Genomic DNA, 26034 nt, shown 5'->3' with positions numbered 1-26034 from the left:
TTACTTTTCATAAGTAAAACACAGAGACTTGAGTATCAGGAGACCTGTGCATAGACCTGGATAAGAGACAAGGCATTTAATTCTCAAAAAGTGACTTTCTAACTGGTTTGCAGAATTGTTAAGCCAAGATTCATAAAGAATGGGATGCTTAACTGGAGCAACCATTCTGGAAAGCAGTATAGAGATTCCTCAGAAAACTTGGAATGGAACCATCATTTGATCCAGCTATCCCACTCCTCCGTATATACCCAAAGGACTTAAAATCAGCATACTATAGTGATGCAGCCACATCAAAGTACTATAGCAGCTCAATTCACAATAGCTGAACAATGTGCTCGAATGTGGAAAAAAACCTAGGTGCCCTTCAACAGATAAATGGATAAAGAAAATGTAATACACACACACACACACACACAAACACACACACACACACAATGGAATTACTCAGCCATAAAAAAGAATGACTTTATGACTTTTGCCAGTAAATGAATGGATCTGGAGACTGTCATGCTTAGTGAAATAAGTCAATCCTCAAAAACCAAAGGTCGAATAATCTCTCTGATATGCAGATGCTAACACACAACAAGGAGGAGGAGGGAAGAATAGAATTCAGTGGATTAGACAAAGGGGAATGAAAGGAAGGGAGGGGGATGGGAATAGGAAAGACAGTGGAATGAATCAGACATAACTCTCCTATGTTCATATATGAAAACACCACAGTGAAACTCCACCTCATGTACAACCACAAGAATGGGATCTTAATTAGAATAAGTACTTCATGTATGATATAATATGTCTAAACATATTCTACTGTTGTGTATATCTAAAAAGAACACATTTTAAAAAAATAAATTTTAAAATAATGGAATGCTTTCTAAATCTGCATTTTTCCACCTTCCACATGCACACAAATCCTTGGGGAATCTAGCTAAAAAGCAGATTCTGACTTAGAGGGCCCTGAGATCAGGCTGGACATTCTGATTTCTCTCCAGCTCCCAGGTGATACTGATCCAATGATATCAAAACAAGTCTGATCAGTCCCTCTGTTCTTAGAACTCTGAAGGATTTTGTTAGAAGGGAACAGATGATAACAATTTAAAAAGTGAACTCTCATGTGAAAAAAAAAAAACTTGAATTAGAGGGGAGAAATGAGTTTAAAAAATAAAAGTAAAGTATCTGGAAAGAACCTCTGACAAAGAAAATTAAGGCTTTAGGAAAAAAGCTATATGGGTCCTTTGGGCAGCCTCAGCTACATCAATTAAGGAGAACAGGAATCTGAAATGGTAACTGATGGGCAATTTAGATGAGAATATCTCCATGAAGGCCAAAAAAAGTTAACTTTCATGCCTCTTAGATGATACTTGGCAGGGTTCAAAAGTGTCTTCTAAAGCAAAATTGGGCAAATCTTTTATCTTTGATATAAAAACATTAAGTCAAAATGAAAAAGCTCCAGTAACCCTAACCCACTGAATCTGCAGCTTATTTGTACTCTGGCTATTCCAGAGAGAAGGGCCCCACTTCCTGGGTGGCCCATTGCCCTGGATCATGGCCTGAGTACATTTCTAGAAAATTCCAAGTGTCACCAGGATAGAGAAATCACTATCCTTTTCAAGGTCATCCTTGAAAAAAAACATCATTTTTTTTGTAATCAGTTCACCAATCCACCAAACTCTGCACCAGCCTGAAGAAGGGACATGGTGGTTTTATTTATTTACGTATGTGTTTATTTTGCAGGAGATCAAACCCTGTGCTCAAGTATGCTGAACATGCACTATCACCGAGCTACACCTCCAGCTGACATTTCAATTTTAATTTCTTTTTTCTTCAGCCTATATGTATCACAACATTCCATAAAACATAAAAGGAAAAAAATGTCAATATCCTATTGAGCAGTTAGGGAGCTAAGTGAAGAAGGAAATTGGAACCTTATATTGGGAATTACATTTCACATCCAAATCCCCAGTTTTTACAAACTGGCTTTGATCATCTCTCTCTCTTCCACAGCTGTCATGCCAAGGACTCCCATAATAATTAGCAGAGCCTGATCTTGAAAAAGTATTAACCAAGAGTCTAAGAGTCTCATAAATTTTTCAAAATTTATAACCAAATTGGTAAGGTGAATAAAAAACTAACAACCTGCTGCAAATGGGTCCCTCAAATTCACAAAACTTACTCCCCCATTCAATAGTGTTAGAAGGTAGAGCCCACTGAGAGGCACTGAGGCCATGGGGGCTCTGTCCTCCTGAATGGATTAATGCTTTTATAAAAGAGCTTGTGGGAGTGGCTTCTCCCTCTTCTGCTCTTTTGCCATGAGGAATGAGTATGTCCCTTTTTGCCCCTTCTGCCTTCAAACTTGTAAGGATGCAGCAAGATGGCCTTCGTCAGAAGCTGCTGATTTTATCTTGGACTTCAACTTCAGAACTTGAGAAATGAATTTCTACTCTGCACAAATTAAAGCAGCACAAATGAACTAAGACACAACAATTTAAAAATAGGTGAGAAGGGCTAGAGTTGTAGCTCAGTGGTAGAGTGAGGCACTGGGTTCCATCCTTAGTACCAAGAAAAATAAATAAATAAAATAAAGGTATTGTGTCCATCTACAACTAAAAATATTTTTTTAAAAAATAGGTGAGAAGTGTGAGAAGATATTTTAACAGAGAAGTATAAGGTATACAAAACTCCCAAGAGAAAATATTTAAAACAATGGTCAGGGACGTAGTTGTGTGTCTAAGTATCAGCATTTACAACATGAGAAAAGAATACACTAGACTTCATATGTGAACACATCACAGGAGTGGGAGTGAGTTGTCAACTCTGCTGCTCCCCTCACAGTTTGACCCAACACTTGCCCCTGGGTTTCGGCCACAGTCAACTAGTCCCACAAGGAATGTGAAGAAAGGCTCCAGGTATGGTCCCCAGTCCCCTTGACTCCTTGATGTCATGATTCCAATTCTTACCTCCCTCATCCCACTGGTGACGGTGGAGGCCTGGGGAGCCGTCTGGATGATCTGCTGCAAGATGCTAATATAGGTCTGAATTTCCAGAAGATTCTGTTGGGAGAGGGAAAGCATTACTTTTCATAAGTTGAGCTAACCAGGTTTTTCCCTCTCGCCCTAGGTGGGCCCAGAAATGAATACTTTCACACATTCTCCCACAACCAGAGGATGGGTTGGTTCCTAGGCAGCACTTACTAAGCCAGATGTACACAGAGGTGTAGGCAATAGTGGGTATGTTGAGAGCTGTGGTGTTGGGAACTAGTATCTATATTGTATATTCTAATTTACAAAGTGATTTAGATAGATTTGTTCTGTTTCTGCTCAGAAAATGCAGAAATGGAGAAAATGCAAAAAAATTAAAAGTCTATGTTATAGCTCTTCGCTTTGCCTCTGAGTTGGTTAATTGAATACATTTATTCCTATGGTGTCCTTATCTTTCCCCACCTCTACCTGCTTCTCACAGGCCTGACTTTGGGGGGTCCTGGTGTACTGAAAAATATCATTCAAATCCTGGGGCTATATAACCATGGGTGAGTGGCCTAACCCCACCCATGGGGATGAAAAGAGAGTGATGAGTTTGCTGCTATTGATGGGCCATCCTCCATGTGTCCACCATGGAGCAGGCACTCCACATCTCTGCTGTTCTTCACAAGAACAGAGTAGGACAAACGAGAACAAGCCAAGGCTTGGTTGTGTTGCTATTTCCGGTCAGTTACATTGGCCCTTGGCTGTGTCTTCCCAGAGTCCTGGATAGAGAGGCAGGAGTACAAACAAGACCAGGAGGGCCCAAAGGACCCTTTCTGACACCAGCACAAAGGCAGTGTTTCCAAGACAGGGTGATTTGGGTCCATCATGTCTGGGCTAAGTGACATGCTGAATGTGTGTGGTCTCAGGCAAACTTGAAATGCAAGTCCTTCTATATAGCACAGAGCTAACACTGTCCTCGGGGAAGCCTGATCCCCTCTACCAGCCAATGCTCCCGTCCCCAGCTATGAGGGATGGCTGATAACACCCCACCACATCCCAATTCAGGCCAATGACTAACACAGAACAAACCCTCTTGCCCCCAGGTGGGACCAACCCTGTGCTGTAATCCACACTCATACTCCAGAGCTCCCATGGAGGGCTGAGGCTAGACTCCAACTGAAACCACACCTTGCTCAGCTAAAGTAAAGGCAAGAAGGCAGGTGAAGAGGAAGGAGCAGGTGAGGTGCCTGGTGGGAAGCCGGAAGGATATAAACTGGAGGGAAGAAGAACTGCACCCTTGCACCCACTGAGGGAGGAAGAGAACAGCAGGCTTGCTGTGTCCTTGCCAACCTCCAGGCTGTACCTGTAACACCACATCGTCTCTGTTTGTGTTTTCCTAGAAACAGACCCTGAGCAAAGGATCTGAGTGGTAACAATTGATGTGGGCAATGATGCCAGGAGCGGAATAGAGAAGAGACAGGGAAGGAAGTTAGCCAGTGGGGGGTATCATCAGTCAGTCACAACTGCAAGCACCTGAGCTCAATGCTACTGGGGATCCTCAGCAGATCAGAGGCCTCAGAGTTGTCCCAAATGGATAAGTGGGAGCTGGGGTGTTTATACACCACCTCCCATCAGTTGATGCTGCTTCCAGGGGACAGAAGTTCCCCCCAAACTTCCTTATGGGACAAAGCAGCCTTCAGATGCCTGGAGAAAGGTCCTCAGGCTGAGCTGCAGATGTTGGCAGTTAGGGAGGTCAGAGCCCACGGGAGAAGTAAGCTCCAGGGTCAGGGTCAGGCACCCACACGTCTGCTCACTAGTTAACCCATACTCCTGCTCTGGAGGCTGGCCTTTTCATCTCGAAGATGAAAAGCAACCTAGGGAGGTTACTTCTAGGGAGGTGCCTACACTCACCCATGGTTATACAGCCCCAGGATTTTGATATTTTCCACCAAGACCAAGACTCCCCCAAAGTCAGGCCTGTGAGAAGCAGGAGGTGGAGGTGGGGAAAGATAAAGACACCCTAGGAATGATTGTATTCAATTAACCAACTCAGAGGCAAAGCAAAGAGCTATAACATAGACTTGTGTGTGTGTGTATTTTCTCCATTTCTGCATTTTCTGAGCAGAAAGAGGATCAATCTATCTAAATCACTTTATAACTAGAATACACAATATAGATACTAGTTCTCAACACCACAGCCCTCAACATACCCACTATTGCCTACACCTCTACACACATCTGGCTTAGTAAGTGCTGCCCAGTAACCAACCCATCCTCTGGGGAAAAAAATGCACACCCAAGGAAGCCCACTCCAGCATCTCCATGACCAGCCACGAGTGCCTTGGGCTTGTCTAAACAAATGCAAACTGGGTTTCGGAGGGAAAGGATTCAGAAGGATTCTGGTTACCTTTTTGTATCTGTCCTTGGCTGCAGTGACGTCGTCCTGCAGAAACTGAGCTTCAAGCTGAAGGCGTAGGTTATGTAACAGGGCTTCGTCAGCTTCCTGCAGTGAAGAAAAGTGACACATCAGGGTTGCATGGCATCAGTGCATAGGTGTAAGGTGAGCCAGGTTTGTGGCTAATCACATGGGGACTTATTAAAATGAATACAGATTCTTGTCTGGGAAGGGGTCTGAGATTTAGCATCATAGAAAAGCCTGAGTTAGCCATTGGATCTGGTCCAGGACAATAGTTCATGAAGACATGATTCTGTACCCAAAGGGGCATTTGAAATATCTGGAGACATTTTTAATTGTCACCATTTGAAGGGTGGTACTTCTACTGGCACCAAGTGGGTAGAAGCCTGTAAGGCTACTGAATATTCTATAATACATGTGACATCCCACCACACACACACACACACACACACACACACACACACCCCAAAGTCAATAGTGTCAGGGTTGAAAATTTTTCACCTAAAAGGAGCTAAGAATTAGGGTATATTTACATGCCAAAAAACATCAAATTTAAGCAACATAAATATCTGCTCTCTATCTTACCTTTAGTGACTTGAGTTCCAAGACTAAGATAAGAAAATCATTTCCCATTAATACTTAAATCTGTATTTTAGTAGTTTTCTTTTCAAAAACTGTTAAAATTTCACCTTGAGATATAGTTTTAACACAAAATACATTTTTAAAATGATAACTATTGAGAATAGCATTTGTTCCTTTAAAGTTGGAAATGACATTTATGACTGATGATTGAATTATCTCACTAAACTTTCTGGTAATTCAGACTTCTGTCTCATTGCTGTTTGGATTAAAACAAGTAGGTATAAGAAAACTGTTCATGCTCAAGATTGTGCTGTGATGTCTGGAATTGGCTTAAATTCTACAGTGTGTTCAGGGAGATATTGCAGGGGAGCATTCCTTGGGTTCATTGGGATTCCCTCACTCCCTCTGCCAGGCACATCTGCCCACACCCAAGGCTTTGGTAAGTGAATTTTTACTGACTTATTAATGATCTGTTAATAAGCATGATGAAAATTAGCAGTGGAGTCTCATTAATAATGTGGATATGTGATTTGGCTAAAACATTTAAGAGACCCTTGTCCATGCCTGAGTGAATAGTTAAGACAGTCAAGATAAGTGGACTAGACAAGGCATTTGGGGACACTCCTTGCCCTCACACTGATAGGGATTAAGTTTCATAAAATCAGCATACTATAGTGGATGATGCAACCACATCAATGTTTACAGCATCTCAATTCACAATAGCTAAGCTAGGAACAGATGAATCAACAGATGAATGGATAAAGAAAATGTGGTATATATACACAGTAGAATATTACTCAGCAATAAAGAAAAATGATTTTATGACTTTTGCCAGTAAATGGTTGAATCTGGAGACTATCATGCTAAGTGAAATAAGCCAGTCCCAGAAAGCCAAAGGTTGAAAGTTTTCTCTGATATGTAGAAATTAATCCGCAATAACTGGGTAGCAGAGCATAATAAAAGCTCAGTAGATTAGACAATGAGGAATGGAGGAACGAAAGGGAGGATAGGAAAAGGAAAGAAAGTGGAATTATTCTGACATATTTTTCCTATGCACATATATGAAAGCATTACAGTGAATCCCTCCATCATGAACATCCAAAGAGAATGGGATCCTAACTAGAATAAGATATATGCCAAGCTTGTATAATTATATCAAAATGGATTCTGTCATGTATAACTAAAAAAAAAAAAAAAAGAAGATGGGGGTTGGGGAGAAAGGACAGAAGGAAGGAAGGAAGGAATGTATTGGATTCCTTAACTGTTATTATAAAAGGCCACAGATACAGGAAGATTTCTGATTGTCTGATGGTGACAATAAGGATGTGGAATATTCTGACTCTATTGCTGTATGTGCCTTGAGTGGGCTTCCCATGCATGTGCTGTCTTTGTACCTATGACATCAGAGGTGGGACTTCATGGGGCCTTCAAAAGAGGTTGTATAAATTGGGGGGGGGGGGCGCTGAATCAGAATAAATGTTCTGGGATGTATCCCCATACCCTTCAGGAGCAGTGGTTCACATCCTGGAGCTGAGGTCATCTCCCCAGAGAGGTCTGGCCAAATCTGGGGTGGAGGTGAAGGAATGGTACATGGAGCCAATTTCTCTAAATGTTTTTTCCATCTTCCTTCTGCCTCTCTTAAGCCTGCTGAGGATAGGGTAGGGCAGAGAATTCTCATGTATCTTGATTTTTACCAAAATTTCATCCATGATTAGAGGAGCCAAAGAAGAATTGGAAATAGGATGCTTCTTGTTATTACTTAAAAAGAGATCATTCCAAATTTTGAAAACAAAAGGGATCCTAAGGGTAATTGGTCCTCAAATGTTTTACAAGCCACAGATGCCATCCTTTAAACAAAGTATCCCACGAAAGTCAATGTACAGGATCAAAGCAGGGATGCTTTTTTGTAAGAAGAGGTGCTACTGGGGGTTGAACCTTGGGCCTTGAACATGCTAAGAATGCATTCTACCACTGAGCAATGCCCCGAATCACAGAGCCTCTTTTTTTCAGGGCATAATGGGCCACAAGCATCCCCATTTGCCCAGCAGCCCTGTTCCCTCAAATGTCTTTCAAGTGACTTCATACAGCAGGTCAAAAACTAAAGTCTATATTTACAGAAGGGAGACTGAAGCCCTACTGATCAGTGAATCATTCAATTAGTTCATGGAAGATAATGAGAATGGAGTCTGTCTTGGGCTTCTCTGTCTATTGATGAGCTGGGTGCTGAGCAGAGATCCCATCCTGTGGGGTATCTGCCACCCTTCCCCAACTCCCTCTTAGGATCGTGTGAAAACAACCACTCCTAGGTTCTGTCAATCGAGTCTTGAAAACTGCTTATGGTGAAAATAAAAGACCAGTTGATATTTGTCCTTAAAATAGGGAATAACCAAAAGTTTCTGAAAGCACACTGTCTTACTTTAAAGATAATCATCTGTTAAACTTCCCTGAAAACCCCCAAAGGTGAGTTGGTGCCACTGGAATGTGCAGTTGCTGATATATTGAGGAGAATTTGTTTTGGAAGTATTTTCCTTTGTTTGCACCAGAATTCAGAAATGTGTAGACGCTTGTGTTTTTATTATGTTTGGATACTGTCAGCTGAATTTTCAAAAGCTTCACTAGCAGAAGCATCTAGATTTTTCTAAATTGAGACTCTGGGTCCACAGTGTGATTTTAGAAAACAACCCAACCCTATTACTGTGTATGTTCTAGATCTGGACAGTGGTTCTCCAAGTGTGATCTCTGGATCACACCACTTGGGAACTGGCTGGAAATGCAAAGACTTCAGTAGATCCCAGTCCTACTGGGTCAGGATTTTTGGAGCCAGGACCCAGGAATCTGAGTTTTAACATTTCCTCCAGGTGACGCTGATGCACGCTGAAGTTTCAGAACCACTGATGTAGAATATTCACAGACATTTTTTTGAGAAAGACACCAAAGAAATAAATAAGAGTTTGATGTATCCTTGAAAAGCAACCTTGGCAACCTATTCACACGGATTCTAGAAACACCATTAAAAAAACAATTTCTAGAGACCAGCTTTGGCTACACATTTTAAGTAGTATGTTGATGAATCTATTTTCTTTTTTTAAGCATATTTTTTACATGTTGATGGGCCTTTATTTTATTGATTTATTTTCATGTGGTGCTGAGAATCGAACCCAGTGCCTGACACATGCTAGGCAAGTGCTCTACCACTGAGCCACAACCCCAGCCGGAGGAATCTATTTTCTTATTTTCTTTCAAAATGTGGAGCAAAGAGAGGCCTGCTTCAGCTTAGCTGTCTATGAAAAACTTAGGAATGCTGGGGTTGTGGCTCAGTGGTAGAGCACTTGCCTAGCATGTGTCAGGCACTGGGTTTGATTCTTAGCATCTCATATAATTAAAAATTAAAATAAAGGTAAAAAAAAAAAAACTCAGGAGCTCTGTTCTGGAGGTTTGATTACCTAGACAGTATGGCAAACAAAGGGTAAATTTGTGAGAACAGTCACAAACAGTGATTTTACATACATTGTAATATTTTCCAAATAGGATTCAAAGTTGATGATTCCCCCTAGCCACACCCAAAGATAAATCACTTTTCCAAGTGAAATCATAGGAATTGGGCATGAATCTGAGCTGAGGGTCAAAACCTTGTTGATTTGCTATAAGTAAACATCCAAAGAGTTGTGAACTAAAGTCATTGATCTGGCCAGCTGACAAAATGTGAATTCTACTCTTCCTTCTCATCTGATGATCTCAGTGGACAGAGAACAAGAAGTTCCAGCGTCCAGCTGGCCAACTCCTTAGGGGCTATTTAAGCTTGAGTTCTCCAAAAGCAGATCCCAAGGCAAAGTTTGGACACAGGCCATTTGTTTGGGAGGTGATTCCAGGAAGCACAAGAGCAGAAGAGTAAGTGACAAGTAGAAAGAAACAAAGAAACCAATGAGGGTGTATTAATGAGCAGGTTACATTTGTGAACAACAGGGCTCAGTCCTCCTGGGGATCCTTTAAGAAGCCATATGGAACTCTCCACTGGATTTTCACTGTTGGAGCAACTGGAAAACTTACCCACTCACTCCTGTCCCTCAATGGCTGAGGTTCACTCCTCAGGGTTAACACAGCCAGCATTTCTGCACTGTGCCTGGGTGAGTCATCCACCTTTCCATAGCCAGAGAGATGCAGGAAGCCATCAGTGTGCTCAGCATGTCTCAGTGGCAGCTGGGATGGCCCAGAAAAGATGAACAGGGCACCAACATCAAGAGCTAAAGGGCCATCTTTAACCTACAGCACCCTGCCTTTGTGACTATCTTCTGAGTGACACAGGTCCCCTGATTATTCTTAGAAAGTAGAGAATGAGTCATGAATAAAAAAGATGCCATTTACACCTGCCATGAGTGGGCTTGGGGCTCTCAAGTCATTTAACCTCAAGGGTGAATTTCTTCATGGACAAAAAGAAGGGGTTGGACTGTGTCGTTTCTAGGGGTCAAACCTACCCACCAAAAATGAAAGACTGTTCCAAGCCTCCCACAAGCCAGCACCAGGACCTCCCAAGTGCTGTCGTTGCACTCTGTGTTCATGATTTCTATTCTATGTAAGCACCTCCTGCATTTTTCTTCAGTTGAACTCATTTTTGCTTGGACTTATTTGAAAGGGGAACTTTCTTAATTTCACTTGCTATAAGAAAAAATCAATCATAAAAAAATTCATAACTATAAAAAAATTACTCCTCCAAGCCCCATCTAAAATCATCTCTTAATCCACCAGGGTTATGCATTCCACACTTTGGAGAAAACTAAGCTGGCGTCTGTCACCATCAAGTGCTCTGTGATAACCCTAACTGAAGATGGCTCATCACCAGATGAGAGGCAAGACAATGTCCTCTGATTCCCACTCTGCATGTAGACATACTTCCACTCTGATGATAGTGGGGATTGTTTTTGTTCCCATTTCACAGATGAGGAAGATGAGGCTCAGAGAAATGAGGCAATTTACCTCCAGTTCACAGATACTAAGCAGTACTGTAAGGAGCCTATTAAAAGTCTACACCCCTCTTTTAGATGGCATGAATCAATTGTGGGCAGGAAGGTCTTACCCTAAACTCAAGGAATAATCACATCAACTCCTGTGCTGGTACTCACTTTCATTCTTGATAGCATCTTTACTCATAATATTCTCATGGGGCTGATACTTAAAATGTATACTTAAAAAGTCATAATCTAGACAAACACGTTACAGCTGTTTTCCTTGGGTGGTGAAATGATGGCATCGCTTTTCCTTATTTTTCACTATTTATACAGCCTCGTTGTTTTATTTTTTTTTTTACTGAGAATATGTACTGCTTTTGAAATAAGAGGAAAATGAGAGAAAGTTTTTAAATCCACTGTCACTTTCCACCAATGGTAAAAAGAAGGACTCTGTTCTTTCTCTTTAAGGCATGCCAAGATGGCGCAGCATGTATGACCATTTTAAAAGTCCAGAGAAAGGCCCAATTTCACTGAGGACAAATTCTCACACAGAAGCACATGGTGGTGTTAGAGCAGGGGCTTAGGAGGGCCTGAAGTGGCACCAAAGTGAAGGGTGTTAAGTTTCTCAGTCCTTGCAAGCAATGGCTTATGGACAAGATGGAGGCCCAACTTGGGAGCCTGGAATTACCACCAAAACAAGAATGGGATGAGCTACAGGTGTTAGCAGAATATCTGGGCAATGCTGGATTCTATTAAGATGAAACCCCTCAACTCTAAGTTACAACTAGCAATGGGGCCATCACTCCCCAAGCCAGCCTTGGAGCCTGTGTATTCAGGGACTTCCTGGAGCACGTTCTTATTGCCATTGTTGTGTTTATATCAAGGGTGCTCTTATGTCATCCCATTTGGCCTGAAATGGTTCCAGGTGATAACTATTGACCTGTGTAACTACTGATGGCACCTTTTTTTCACACAGGTGTCCTGGTTTGGACAATGAGCTATACTCTTACTCAGAGAAGGTGCACCATAGGCAGGTAACATTGGCAAAGCTTCTCCAGATTATAGTTCTGGTTTTCCAACCAACTGGCAAGATAATCCTTGACAACAGAGGTTGGACACACTAGGAAATGAACTTAACTCTGAACTTAACTCTTGAACTTAACTCTGACTGAAGTTGTATGTGAAGAAGAATTCTAAGGCCTATCTGGGCACAGCAGGGAAGAGTTTGGTGTTCTATCAGCAATTAGGATAAGGTTATAGGCACAGAAGGAGTAGGAAATGGCAGCCCATGTGCTCTGAATAAGCAACCCATCAATTAAGTCTCCCTAGGTCCTTCCACTCTGATATTTGAGCTCTAAAATGATCAGAAAAGGACAATGCATAAAGCTATTTGTCATCCTGGTTTGTCCAACCCTTTTTGTCCAGGGTTATTCTGCTATTTAGTAGTAGAGTTTTCCTGGCTAAGCAGAAAATCCAATCAATCGGGTTGATAATGAAGGATTAGAAGAAAAATGTCCCTGCAAAGAATGACTCCATACAACCTCTACAGGAAGGTTTCCAGAAAGAAACCTAGAATCCATGGTATCCCCGACGTGGTGACTTTTCCTGCTCCAAGAAGAGAAGGAGTTTCAAGGAAATTTCTTTGTTCTCTTCTGGGTTTTTTTCCTGTGGAATAGCAATCTTAAGACTCAGTTAACACAGCAGAGTTGTCATTTTGTCCAAATAACCACTGCAAGTTCCTCCCTGAATCTACTATTTGGGGTTAATTTATCTGAACAGTGAAACACAGTTGGTTATTGTATTGCTGGCACATGTCAAAAGCCTAGTGCTATGGTGTGGACATGACTTGAGTGTGTCCCCCAGGAGTTCACATGTTACAAGGTTGGTTCCAAGTGTGATGATGTTGACATGATAGGATCTTCAGGAGGTGGGGCATACTGGAAGGTCATTACTGGCCCCTCCTCTGACTCTGGTTTCCTGTCTTGCCGTGTGATCTCTCCTCACACACACTTCCACCATGATGCCATCCACCATGAGGTAACTGAGCCAGGGGGACCCTCGCCAGATCTAGTGCCATGCAACGTGGATTTTCAACCTACAAAGTTGTAAGGTAAATAAATCTCTTTTCTTTACAAATTACTCAGCCTGAGCTATTTCACAAGGTTAATGGAAAAGAAACTAATATACCTAGTATACAGACAAGCTTCATTGTCTACGTTTCTCTCATGAGACTGTGTATCCTAAAGTAGCATAGTGCATGTTCATGCATGAGTGAGTTCATTCACAAAGACCCAGTTGATATTAAGAAGTCATGGAAGAGAATGACAGCAAAAGAAACAGGTAAATTCTAGAATAACACCAAAAGGAGGTACATGAAACAATTTGCTTCTAACATTTCATTCGATACTGGAATTAAGCTATTTAAACCCAAAGCTGCATTCAACTCACCTTGTTAAGCCGTTCAAGCATTTCTTTTAGCACCAGTTGACATTCACACTCATTTTCATACCTGAAAATAGGACACACAAGCAAGAGTTGGACCATTCCTATCATTTCATGTGTAGATCACACAGTCAGCATAAAGTTCTATCTGAGATAATACCACACCCTCTCCTCTAAGAAGTTACTTTTAATCTTAAAGAAGTAGCTAATTCTGCATTTCTTTGTCCACTGCTTCCCAAAGCTGTTCACATTACAGCACATGTAGAAAGTGGTAACATTTGCACACTGCATGAGAAAACTGGAAAAGATAAAAGGAACAGGAGTCTTCCAGCCTAGAGGCCCAAACTGCCCTCAACCATCTCCCACCCAGTCACTCTGAGGATAAAGGGTTTAAATCTTGGCACACCCAAGAGCAGCAGCAGCAGCAGCAAGACAGAGAGGCCACCTGACACAGACTACAACAAACACCATCAACCTCACGTGGATTTCGTATACTATTTCATTCATTGACATGTGTCAATTTTTCTAGATTGTGCCATTTAATGCTCATAATACCTGAAAAAGAGTGATTATTGCTAACTCTGTGTGAAAGATTAGGAAACCGAGGCTGAGAAAGTTGTCCACTCTCTTAGGTAGATGCTGCTAGCACTTGACCCTCATTCTCATCCTCACTCCTTCCATGCAAAGATCTCCTCTAGGAAACTACATTTTCCAGCCTTCCTTGAAGTCATGTATGGGCCATGTGACTAAATCCTGCCCAACAGGGTGGAAGGGTTGTGTAGCAACTTTCAGGTATAAGCAATGGGGTAGGTATGTTCTTTGCCTCTTTGCCAGCATCCACTTGTCTATCCTACAGCCTGGGATGTGACTGCTCCCTTCTTCCTCCTCCTCCTCCTCTTCCTCTTCTTCTTCCTTTTCCTCTACTGCTACTTCTTTTTTCTAAAGTCCTGGGAGTTGAACCCAGGGCCTTGCACATGCTAGGCAAGTGCTCAACCACTGCACTACATCCCCAGCCCTTTTAAAATTTTAGTTTGAGAAAGAGTCTTGGTAAGTTTCCAAGGTTGGCTCCAACCTGCAGTTCTCCTGCCTCAGCCTCCCAAGTCACTGGCATTACAGGTGTGCACCATCGTACCCAGCCGACTGCTGTCTTCTTGAAGGCACACAGAGCCTTTTGGGTTTCAAACACTGTAGAGTGCCATTCTGAATTGCTCACCCACACTTTGCCCAATAGAAAAACAAACTTCCATCTTGAGTAAACCAATGTTGTATATTTGTTGTTACTGATGTTTGATGGTAAAATATATATAACATGAAATTCACCATCTTAACCACTTTTAAGTGCACAGTTAAGTGATATTAAATACATTCATGATATAGTACAGCCATTTCATAACTATTTTCATAACTCTTTTCATCTTGCAAGACCGTAACTCTGTACCCATTAAATAATAACTTCTCAACTAACATTCACTTTCTGTCTCTATGAATTTGACTACTATAACTACTTCATGTAAATGGAATCATATGGTGTATGTCTTTTTTGCAACTGGCTTATTTCACTTAATATGATTTACTTAAGGCTTATCTATGTTGTAGCATGTGTCAAAATTTCCCGCCTTTTAAAAGCTGAATGATATTCCAATCTATGGACATACTATATTTGCTTATCTATTCATCTGTCAATGGACACATGGGTTGCTTCCACATTTTAATGACTGTGAATAATGTTGCTAGGAACATGAGTGTATAAATCTCTCTTCCTGCTGTCAATTCTTTTGAGTGTACACTGACAAGCGGAATTGCTGCATCACATGGTGATTCTGGTTTTCAGTTTTTGAGAAACAGACATACTGTTTTCCATAATGGCTGTACCACTGCACATTCCTACCAATAGAGCACAAGTGTTCCAATGCCTCCCCACCCTTGCAAATGCTCGTTATTTTCTGTCTTCATGATAGTAGTGATCCTAATGGGTGTGAAGTAGACCTATGTCACTTCAAATGTCATTTTGGAGTTTATGTCATTTCAGTTGAAACCAATCCTAATTAACACTGAGCCAAGCCTACAAGCAGATCTTTCTCTGCCCTTGCACTCCCATGCCTTGGGTTTAAGCTAAGTGTTTCACAGAAATAGCACGTGTTGGAGAGCCACATTACTGTGTTCTCAAAACTAAAAGTCCTAACTGGGAATATGTACATTATGCACACATTCCCAATTTTAAGGTCATCTGAGAAGCTCAGCTATAACTGATAGGTTAGACACCTTTCAACAAGGTTTACATTTCACATCAGGATGTCGCATGTAACCATTTCTTTTGGGTGTTACTCTAATAGAGTCAGAAATCATTTTTTAAATGGGTAATTAGGTTTGAGAATAAAACTGTTAACAAAATCTAATATTCTCATTGCTTTTTCCTGAAACAGTAAAGAGTTTCTTTAGCTTAAAAATGTTTGATAATCAATATAATAACATAATCTCATAGGTAATTTTCATGCTGTAAAAACCAGTTTAGATAAATGAGAAATTTCATTACACAAAATTCATGATAAGAATTCATATAATCATATATGTGATTTCACAAAGTGAAAACAAATACTTCCGCTTTCATTAACTTGATAGTTTTATATAGATTATTTTTCGTACTCAGCAATTTGGAGAATTGACTCTATTTATCATTGGATTTTGGTTGTTGTATTTGGTTTTATTATTCTTGTTTCATTAGTCTTTGACATTATAGAAACTTGATTTTGAAATTAGTCAAGTATCAGGTGGGCTGATACTTATGGCTCAGTGGTAGAGCACTCACCTAGCAAGTGTGAGGCACTGAGTTCAATCCTCAACACCACATAAAAATAAATAAATAAAATAAAGTTATAACAAAACAAACACAAAAAAGTATCAGTAAAGAACATGCCTAACACTGCCATGGGGCAAAATACACTCGTCCCCCTTTCTGCATGACTTTTCCCCTCTTTTGGCAAGCATCAACTCATCTCTGGAATGTAAAATGGAACTTGGGGTGTGTGCATGTGTGTAAGCACACAGCCAGGACTATATATGAGTTTGATTTTTTTATCATGATTTTTAAATCCTGCTATCCCAATCAAAAACATCAAAACCTCTCAAGGGGGCAATGGCATGAAATTACATAAAAGAAATTTAAAAATTAATCACAGAGTCTGAAGAAACTGTTTCATAATGGGCATCTAACTCACAACCAAGTGAAATCAAGATGAGGAAATCAACATGGCCACTCCCCAGTGAGGACTCACGGGAGCCGCCATGACTTCCCAGCCAGATCACAGTTGACACTTGGTCCACACCCAGTTATAGCCATCTGGGGATTCAGGGTGCCTGACAGCCCATAGAGCTGTCCTGGATGTCTGAGCTGCAAAATATTACGAATTTATTTAATATCACTGAACTGTACACTTAAAAAGGTGAAGATGATAAATTGCATGTTACATGTATTTTACCACCAAAAAAAAAAAAAAAAGTGACATTGTTCCAAGATAGAAGTTTGTATTTCCCTCATGTAAGGTCTGGGAACAATGTAGTGTGATGCTCTACAGTATCTAAGATCCAGAAGGCTCCGCATGGCTTTCAAGAAAGCAGCATCCTTCCAGGCTGTACTTCCCTTTGCCTCAGAGAATGAGCTTCATCTGAATAAGGTACCATCTCTGGACCTCATCTTACAGGAGTCTGAAGGATTTTCCAAGACATGGGGTCCGGGAAGATTTTAGGACCAGAGCAAGAAAATATAAGTTCAAGTTCTGTCACCCTACCAGCGCTCTTCAAACCTCAGTTTCCCCATGAAGGGTACTAACAAGTGGATTCTTTGGTCCCTTCTTGCAAATTTGTTTTTATGCGTTGAAACCAAAAATAGAGGGAATTGAATCAATGAATATGATTTGATAAATATGTTTGGTCCACAATGTTGAATAACCTGCCAAGATTTGGGTTGAGAAAGTAGAACTCAAATAGAGCAGGCTTGAGAAAATTCTTCTGGTTACTCTCTACCAAGGGCTCCCAAACTTGAGCATTAGCTGGAATTACCAATGGAGATCATTAAAAATGAAAATTCTTGGGCCCCACCTGAGATCCAGGGTAGGGTCTGGACATCTATATTTTTAAAATTCATTTATAAAATTTTTGAAGGGATAAATCTCTTACATGATTAAACAACTTTTATTAATAGATGTTATATTAAAGTCTCTCCCCCATTTTTGTCTCCCAGTTGCCCAGTTCCTAACCAATGTCATGAAGAAAATGGGAGTGTCCAGAAATTCTTCTTTTTATACATGCAGAAAAATCTCCAGCCCTCCTGTCTTTAAAATAATAAATGGTAATGATACTATTCTTCTATTCTTTATTTTTTTTACCACTGAATAGTATTCCACTGTATGAATAAAGCACAATTTCATAACCTCTTATTAATGGGCATTTAGATAAATTCCAAGTTTTTTCTAATGCAGACCATGCAGCAATAAACATCTTTGCAGGTGTGCCATTTCATACCTGCTGGAGTATATCCTAGAATAAATTCCTTAAAGTGCCTACTAAGTCAAAAAGCATACATCTTTCCATAACTTAGAAAGATGGTGACAATTCTGAGTATATAAGTGATACCAACACATAATTCCATTTATGGGAGAGGAAAAACCATGCCTTGGAAAAGGACTTCTTAAACTTCAATGTTTAACTTCTTGATCAATGGGGATCTTGTTAAAACAGATTATGATCCTGGTGCTTTGTGGTGGGCCTGAGTCTACACTGCTAGCAAACTTCCTGGTGATGCTGATGCTGCTGGTCCAGGGATCTTGCTTGAGTAGCAAGATCCTGTAAACATCACTTCCCAGTGCCAGCTACCATACCATGAAAGCAATTGGACTTAGTCTATGAAAGACCTGATTCCAGTTCACTAGCTCTGTGACCTTGTCCTAGATTTCTACATGTTCTGATCCTCAGCCTTTTCTGTAAAATGAGGCAGTAAAGATAAGGCTGTGAGGATTAAATAACATTGATGTATCTGAAAAACACTGCTGAGTGAAAAAAGCCAGACATACAAAAGTATATATTGTTACAAAATCCTAGAACAAGCAAAATTAATCTATGGTAATAGAATAGTGGGCGCCACTGTTTTGGGAATGAGAACTGCCTAACTATAAAAGAGCAGGGGTTAGGGAACTCTCTAGGGTAATGGAAATTCTTTCTCATTTTGGTAGTTTCACAGGCAGGTACATACGCACTTTTGTCAAAATTCATTGAGCTACGCATTTATAATCTATGCATTTTAAGTAAATTTAAAATGCGTGTAAAATACTTTGTAAATTTAAAAATACATGACAAGTAAACGGTATCAACCATTTGTGTAAACTGTAAAGTGCCATCAAAAACAGAAATCAGGGGACACCTTAAAGGGATTACCTAAGAAATTAAAACTCCTATCTAGTTGCTCAATGGAAAAGTATCCAGCTAGGGAAAAAAATGGCAATTCATTATTATTTTTGACCTTTTTCTATTGTACTTCTGTGAATATTTTAATACATCGTTTTTAATTTCTGAAGAAAAAAGAAAAGAACAGAAATCAGACTTAAGGAAAAGCGCCACCTGTGTACTCTCTGCAGAGATGGCGTCATTGGTGGCGGGAAGGAGATCAAAGTCGGTTCCCCACCCCTTAATGGCATCCTTCTCCCTGACCCGCACCGCCGGAGCACCCACGCCCTGCCTCGGTTTCCCCCCACAGTCGCCGCTTACTTGCTCCGGAACTCGTCGAGCGCGCGCTGAGCTTCTGCGCCCTGGCGCTCCAGCCGAGAGCGCTCGGCCGCCAGGTCCCGGGAGCGCTGGCGATTACCCTCGACGTAGCGGGCGAGGGCGTCCTCCGGGCCGGTCAGCTCGCCCAGGCGCTGGAAGGTGTCCAGCTGCCGCCGGAGGCCGGCATGGCGCTGCTCGAGGGCACGGGCCCGTTGGATGTGAGCGGCCACGCGCTCGCCCAGTCCTTGCAGCGCCGCCAGGCTCGGCGCCCCGATCTCGGCCGGGCGCTCGGGCTCAGTGGCGCGCGGCGCCTCGTCGGCGCGCTCATACTGCTCCTGGCGGGCCTGGAAGACGTAGCTGCGGCGGTACATGGTTCCTCTTCGAGCCAGAGGGCCAAGCCGGCTCTCCAGGAGGCCGGTGGCCGAGCCAGCAGCCTGCTAAATAAACATCGGAGGCCCCCGGCTTGCCGCTGGGACGTTCCAGAGCTGATCAGCAGTTGAGCTCTACTCGGTGCCCGGGCGCGGGACAATAAAAGAGCAGCAGCCCGCTTTTTGAGCTGGATTAGCGACCCATACAACTCTAGGGTTGGAAGGTTAAATTGGGCAATGAGGTTTTTGTTCTGTGATTGTGAAGGCCTGTTGCTTTATGATTGAATGGAGGGTCAGGGGGACAAGAGAGGCATGACGTTCTTTTGATTGGTTCCACTGAGAATTGGGAAGGCAACCCAAGGCAAGCTTATTAAACTTAATTCCCTCAAGATCCAGGCCTGGCGCTTTGTCTCCTCTTTCTACTCTCAATTATAACACTAAACAATAACATTTTTTTTTCTGATTACTTAAACAATTTCCTTCCATAATTATTGAGGAATCTTCTCTATCGAAGAGGTTTCTAACCATGATGCAAATAAAATGGCATATCTCAGTCAGTGGGGAGGTGTAGTGCAGGTAATTTCTTACTAAATCTTGTGCATTTTGTGAAGAATCTACTCTTTGCACAATGTCTCAGGACATGGGCCTGCGATGTAATTATGTCACATTACTTCAGTGGATTTTTTACATACTCAAGTGGAAGAAACAAGTGGAACTTCACCCATGACATTGTTAATAGGTTCTTTGAACTAAAGAAAGATCCTTTCAAGCTAAAGATTTAACAAATTAGCCAACACTCAAGCAGACTTTTTCCATTGTATTTCATTTTAATTTTTATTATGGAAATAGCAGATTTTGATGACAAGCTTTTAATTAAATATACATACATATATAACTTAATAGCTAGGCTTTGACCAATTTAAAAGTAAGTTGTGGGGCTGAAAGAAATTAGTACCATTTGGTTAGAAAGTTCTTGAATAGAAATATTTTGTCAGAGCTCCAGTGTAAAAAAATCATTATCAAAAGCCTCGTTTTCTTAAAAACAAGGATTAGCAGCACCATATAATTACCAACTACATGGATTGCACATAATTATACTACAAATTAAAGTCATAGTTATCAAAGAAAGAAAATTACATTGATCTTTGTTGAGTTTATTATTACTCCAAAAAGCCTGTAAAATCATTAATTTGGTCTGTAATAAAGCTATGTAAGATCCTAAACTGCTAGTGCTGTGGTTTTTGTTCTATTTTTCTTCCCATAAGCTACTTAAAAATAGATTTCATGGTCAAATCGAAGAAGGCCATATGAGTATTTTTGTAGGTATGCTTATATCATGCTGATGGCATGGACTTTAGACTTCCTAGAGAGCAAAATTAAATTTGATAACAAAAATTATAAGCCGTTCATTTTTTTTGACAGCATGTATCAGTCTGATATTGTTACAGAACAAATTGCCCCCAAAACTATGTGTCACATAATAAGAAGTATTTATCATTATGCTCCAGGCCTGCAGGTCAGCTGGATTGACTCTCCTTCCAGATATGGGTCTTCTGATCAGCTGAGGCAGCTCTGTTCCAAACACCTCTTGTCCTTCTGAATTAGCAATGACAGAAGCACTTGAGCAAGCTCATGCCAGGATTTTTTTTGCAACATGTCCATTGGTCAAAGTGAATTGCGGGGGTCATGGCCAAAGTCAAGAGTAAAGGCAGAGGCATGACTCACTGAGGCCTTGACAAGAATGTGGTATACAGCTCTATAATAGTGGAATGAAGAATCAGGAGAACCCATTCTACCCTAGGGAGTAATCCCATTGGAGACATATTTACCCCAGAAATATAATAACAGAAAAAAATCATCTCCATTTAATCCAGTGGAATAAACACCTAGAAAATATCCACCCAGAAATCATAATTTCAGAGAGTTAATTGTTGAACAATGTCAAGTGTCTGCCCTCAGGGTGCAGGAGACAAATCCATACCCAACTGATTAAAACACAAAAAAATTCCAGAATGAGTTTTAAAGTAGAGATTTTAACAAATTTCTGTGGTTGTATCAAAGAAAAAGCAGTGAGTAGTGAGTGGGTAGGTGGACAACTCAGAGAAACAGAGAACAGCGTAAATGAGAAGATGTGGGAGGAACTGATTTCAGAAACAGCACAGTGAACACTAGGCTCCCCGCACAGAGTGAGGCTGACTCAAGGGGTGCATAACAACAGGATCCCAAAAGCAAAGGTCACAAGGAGAACTGGCCTTCCAACTGGCTGCACACTACATCGGATATGAACATTATCACCATTCTTCCCAACCCCCACCAAGAAATGGCAGCCTGGCAATTTTTTTAAAAAAAAAAAGATTACATCTCTACAGAAGAATGGAAGAAAAATCATAGTGGACAAGATATGTCAACAAGCTTTCAGAAAGCTGAATAGATATAGGTCCATGGTAACTGACGGCCGAGTATAGAAAACAAAAACCTAAGAGACTGCAGAAGGGAACAGGAACAAAAACTGCTGGTTCTTGCCAGAGAATCTGAGAAAAGCTCAGGATTTAGATGCATTGATATTTTAGAAGGTGGGGTGTGAAGCAGAGCTGAAAAACCAGAGGGTTGACTGAGCACCTGGACAAGAACCAATTCAATCCTTTAGATCCCCTTCTTCATTCCTGCACAACAGCAATTGAGCAACTACCCAAGCCTTATTGTGACAGGTCACCTGGAAGGTATTCTGCAGTGAAATTGAATGGGAGAGGTCCTGAGTTCAGGATCACCAGCCACAGCCAAGGGCAGGGATGAGGCCAAATATTAAAGTAAAGCAATTAAGGAAGCAGATGCATAGTGAAGGAAGAGGCACAGCTGTACCTTCCCCACTACTCAATTACCAGCCCACTTCCCAGCATGCTGGTCGCCTGGTATGTCTTTCTCCAGGCAAGAGATTTGGCATCATTCTCTAGAGTAACTGAATGACTTCAGAGAAAAGCTCTCCAGCAACTTCTGAATTTGGAAATGTTTACTGCTTGGCTTTTGGTTCCAACATGGAATATGGTTGTGTGGTCTGGGGGAACTCAGACTGAAGCCATTGATCATCAAACCAAAACCCATTTTGTAATAAAATTTTACTTGTTACAGCATAAGGTTTTTTAAAAATCTCCCTTTTCCACTTCAATAGGTTTGAAACTTGAATTTTCCCCAAAAAGTATAGGTTCACCAAGATTTACATAATTTTCATTGTCCTGCACCAGGACAATGGTACTATCATGATATCCTGACCCCATCTATTTAAAGTATAAATATTTCTTATTAGAATTTTACTATAATTAGTAGGATTTTTTACCTCATGTGAGAAAAGATAGTTAATTGATGAAATGTAAAAGTATGACAACCAGGCTAATCCATAGCTGGATCTCCCTTCTAATTGTTGTCTTAGTTTGAACTCCTTAAAACAGACCCTGAGACAAGGTCTGTGCAAATACAGTTGACCCTCCACATCAGCAAATTCTACATCCACAGGTTCAAACAATCACAGATGGAAAACACTCAGAAAAAAAAAATGTGTTTGCAGTAAACAGGTACATTTTCCCCTGCCATTATTCCCTAAACAATTTAGGATAACACTTATGTATGTAGTATTTACATAGCATTGCAGATTAAACTACCTGGACATGATTAAAAGTATACGGGAAGATGCAAAGGTTATATGCCAACACCATATTTGATGAAAGAGACTGGAACACACTTGGATTTTGGTATCTGAGGGGGTCTTGGAACCAATCTCCCGTTGAAACCAAGGGATGAGTATAGTTTATTTGTGAGGTGATCCCAGGGAACATGGGTAGGGAGGTGGAGAGGGAGATAGAGAAGGAAAAGCATGGCGTGTGATCAAGCAAGCTACCATCTTGGGAAAACAGAGATTCTGGTAACACTATAAGTAGTCACCTGAGTGTTACACTACCCAGTTGGTGAAGGGGCCAGAGATTTACCCACAAACTCCCACGGTTTAAGGGCTGATCAGAGGGGCTGTTAACTTCCTTGCCACACTTGTCTGCCAAAGGTGGGGACCAAATGGACTCTGCGTGGATTCCAAAGGCCAAATGAAGTCGGGACAGAAAGAAACAGCTCTTGGCAATGGGAAAATGGACCAGCACAGATGGAAATGGTCAAAGGTTGCTATCGATAGATTATTGTATACCCCACCACCACCACCACCACCACCACACACACACACACAAATTTGAATATAAATATCTAATCCACACAATGTGATGGTACCAGGAGGTGCGGATGTTGAGAACTGATTAGGTCATAGAACAAAGCCTTCATGGATGGAATTAGTGCCCTTGTAAAAGAAGCCCAAAGAAGAAGTCCAAGGAAGCTTGTTGGCCCCTTCTACCATGGGGAGGACACAATGAGAAGACTGCAATTAGTGGATCAGGAAGAAGGCCCTCTGCAGTGCCTTAATCTTGAAACATCCCAGACTCCAGAAATGTGAGAAATACATTTCTGTTGTCTAAGCCACCCAGACCATGGTGTTTTGTTTTAGCTCGTGGTATATGTCCATCTAAGGTCAACTATGATCTTTGCTCCACATCCTCTTTAGTCCAACACCCAGGCTATTGGAGCAGCCACTACCTGGACCACTGCTGATCATCTTAAAGAAAAGGCATGGAGTGGCATTTAAAATTTCCTCACAATCACACTGAATTGGCCAAAGCTAGTCATATTGTGGCCCCATCTAACTTCAAGTACATTGACAAATGCAATCCTGCCACATGCCTACAAGAAGTAAGAGTGAGCATATTTATCAAAAACCCCAAAACTCCATTGCTGGTGGGAGAGTATTCAATAAAAATAGCAATCATATGCATGAGGAAGAAATCATTGGTGAATGAATTTGTTAATTCAAAAGCATGTTTGTAGACAGAGGTTCCATAGGTCTTGATGAATGGTCAGCTATAGGAGAGTTCCCTAAATACAGCTGAATGGTACTAGTGTGGGGGTACTGGTGGAAAATGGATGTTGTTAAAATTGGAAAGGCTCAAGTTTAAACTCTGGTCCTATCACTTTGGTAAGTGAATTAATCAATATGGTCCCAGTATGGGCACTGGTAAAAGGAAATAATCACTTTCAGAAATAAAGGGTCACCATTTCCCAGTTTGCCTAAGACAGAATATATTTTTACCCTTTATCTTGGGCACAATTACAGGAAGGACTCTCTTTCACTCTTTTTTTCTGGCCTGATAACCTGAATGTATACCCTGAATCTAATCATAAGAAAATATCCAGATAAACCCTAAATAAGAGACAGGGGATGGCATTCTTTAAAAATGTTATATATCATAAAAGACAAAGAGAAGTTTGGAAAGTATTCCAGATTAAAGGAGATTAGAGACAGGGCATTTAAATGCAGATCCTAATCTGGATCCTATACTGAAGGAGAAAAAAATAAAGGTCATTGCTCGGGTTCATTGACAAAATTGAAATACAGACAGTAGATCATATCAAATAATTGTGTTAGCCAGATAGAATTACCCAAAGCAAGCCACACAGCCCCACCTAACCTCAAGTATGCTGGGAAATGCAATCCCTCCAAGTGCCATATTCAATGTTAAATTTACTGGCTTGCAACTATGCCACAGTTAATATGAAATACTATCCTCATTCTTAGAAAATATACTCTCAACTATCTAGAGGAAATAACTTATAATGTGTGCAATTTATTTTCAAATGATTCTGAAAGAAATTACATGTAAATATAAGTACATATCCAAAATATTCAGGCAAAAGAGGTGAATCTAGATAAAGGGTATATGGGAGTTGTTTGTACTATTCTTGCAATTTTTCCTAGAAAGTTTCAAATTATTTGTGAAAAGTATAATCACCTTGTAGATAGAGCATTTTACCCATAGCAAACAGGAAAGAGAACTGCTTTTTTAAAATAATGGGCAAGTAAATATTATTTGCTTTATTTTTTAGCCTTATATATACATACAACAGCAGAGAGGGAAAGTGATCCAGAACAGTCTAGCAAGCTGCAGTAACAATAGTAGTCAATGGTTTTTATCTATTATTCAATTTGAATACACTGTTACAAATGAAAATATCTGTAACAAACATAAAGGGAAACAGAAAACCAAATACCAGATACATGGTGATTGTAGCCACATAAATCAGAAATTAATGAAATATATCACTTCTCTCTTTTTTATTTTCCAATTAAAGTTGCCCAAAGATAAAAGAGACTTTAGTTTTTTAAAGACATGGTCTTGCAATGTTATGTAGGCTAGCCCCAAACTCCCGGGATCATGCTAGACCCTCTTGCTTCAGCCTCCTGAGTAACTAGGAACTAAAGGTTAAATTTTTTAATTAACGTTTTTTCCTACTGAATAATTATTTAAAAAGCTGAGTAAAATCGGCTTAGATGGCTTGCCTTTTAATCAATATCAAAACTACTCTGGAGTTTTGAGCCACCCTTGTCAGTTAAAATAGATCCTGAATTTGCTCTAGGCTTTTAACATGTAACTCTGGTAAAACAAAGGGTAATGGAGAGAGTCCATGGATTTCTAAGCTGA

At 40.7% G+C, this 26034-nt stretch overlaps 1 protein-coding gene across 3 annotated transcripts in view; it reads right to left on the bottom strand.

Moving 5' to 3' along the window:
• Bfsp1 (beaded filament structural protein 1) overlaps positions 1-19471 on the bottom strand; it is a 34512-nt gene extending 15041 nt beyond the window's left edge. For 2 of the 3 annotated variants that reach the window (XM_026400715.2, XM_077799992.1), the window contains exons 1-4: positions 19104-19471; positions 13353-13413; positions 5371-5466; positions 2958-3050 (exon numbers count right to left, since the gene is read on the bottom strand). In XM_026400715.2, coding sequence (XP_026256500.2) covers positions 2958-3050; positions 5371-5466; positions 13353-13413; positions 19104-19471 — 618 coding nt within the window. Of the gene's footprint in view, positions 1-2947; positions 3051-5370; positions 5467-13352; positions 13414-19103 lie in introns of all 3 variants that reach the window. The other variant, XM_026400717.2, reaches the window with a different exon arrangement.
• Positions 19472-26034: the final 6563 nt, after the last annotated feature.

The sequence above is a fragment of the Urocitellus parryii genome, chromosome 6 (assembly GCF_045843805.1).
Source record: "Urocitellus parryii isolate mUroPar1 chromosome 6, mUroPar1.hap1, whole genome shotgun sequence".
In the NCBI taxonomy this organism is placed as follows: Eukaryota; Metazoa; Chordata; class Mammalia; order Rodentia; family Sciuridae; genus Urocitellus; species Urocitellus parryii.
This window is presented reverse-complemented; position numbering and strand designations above follow the sequence as displayed.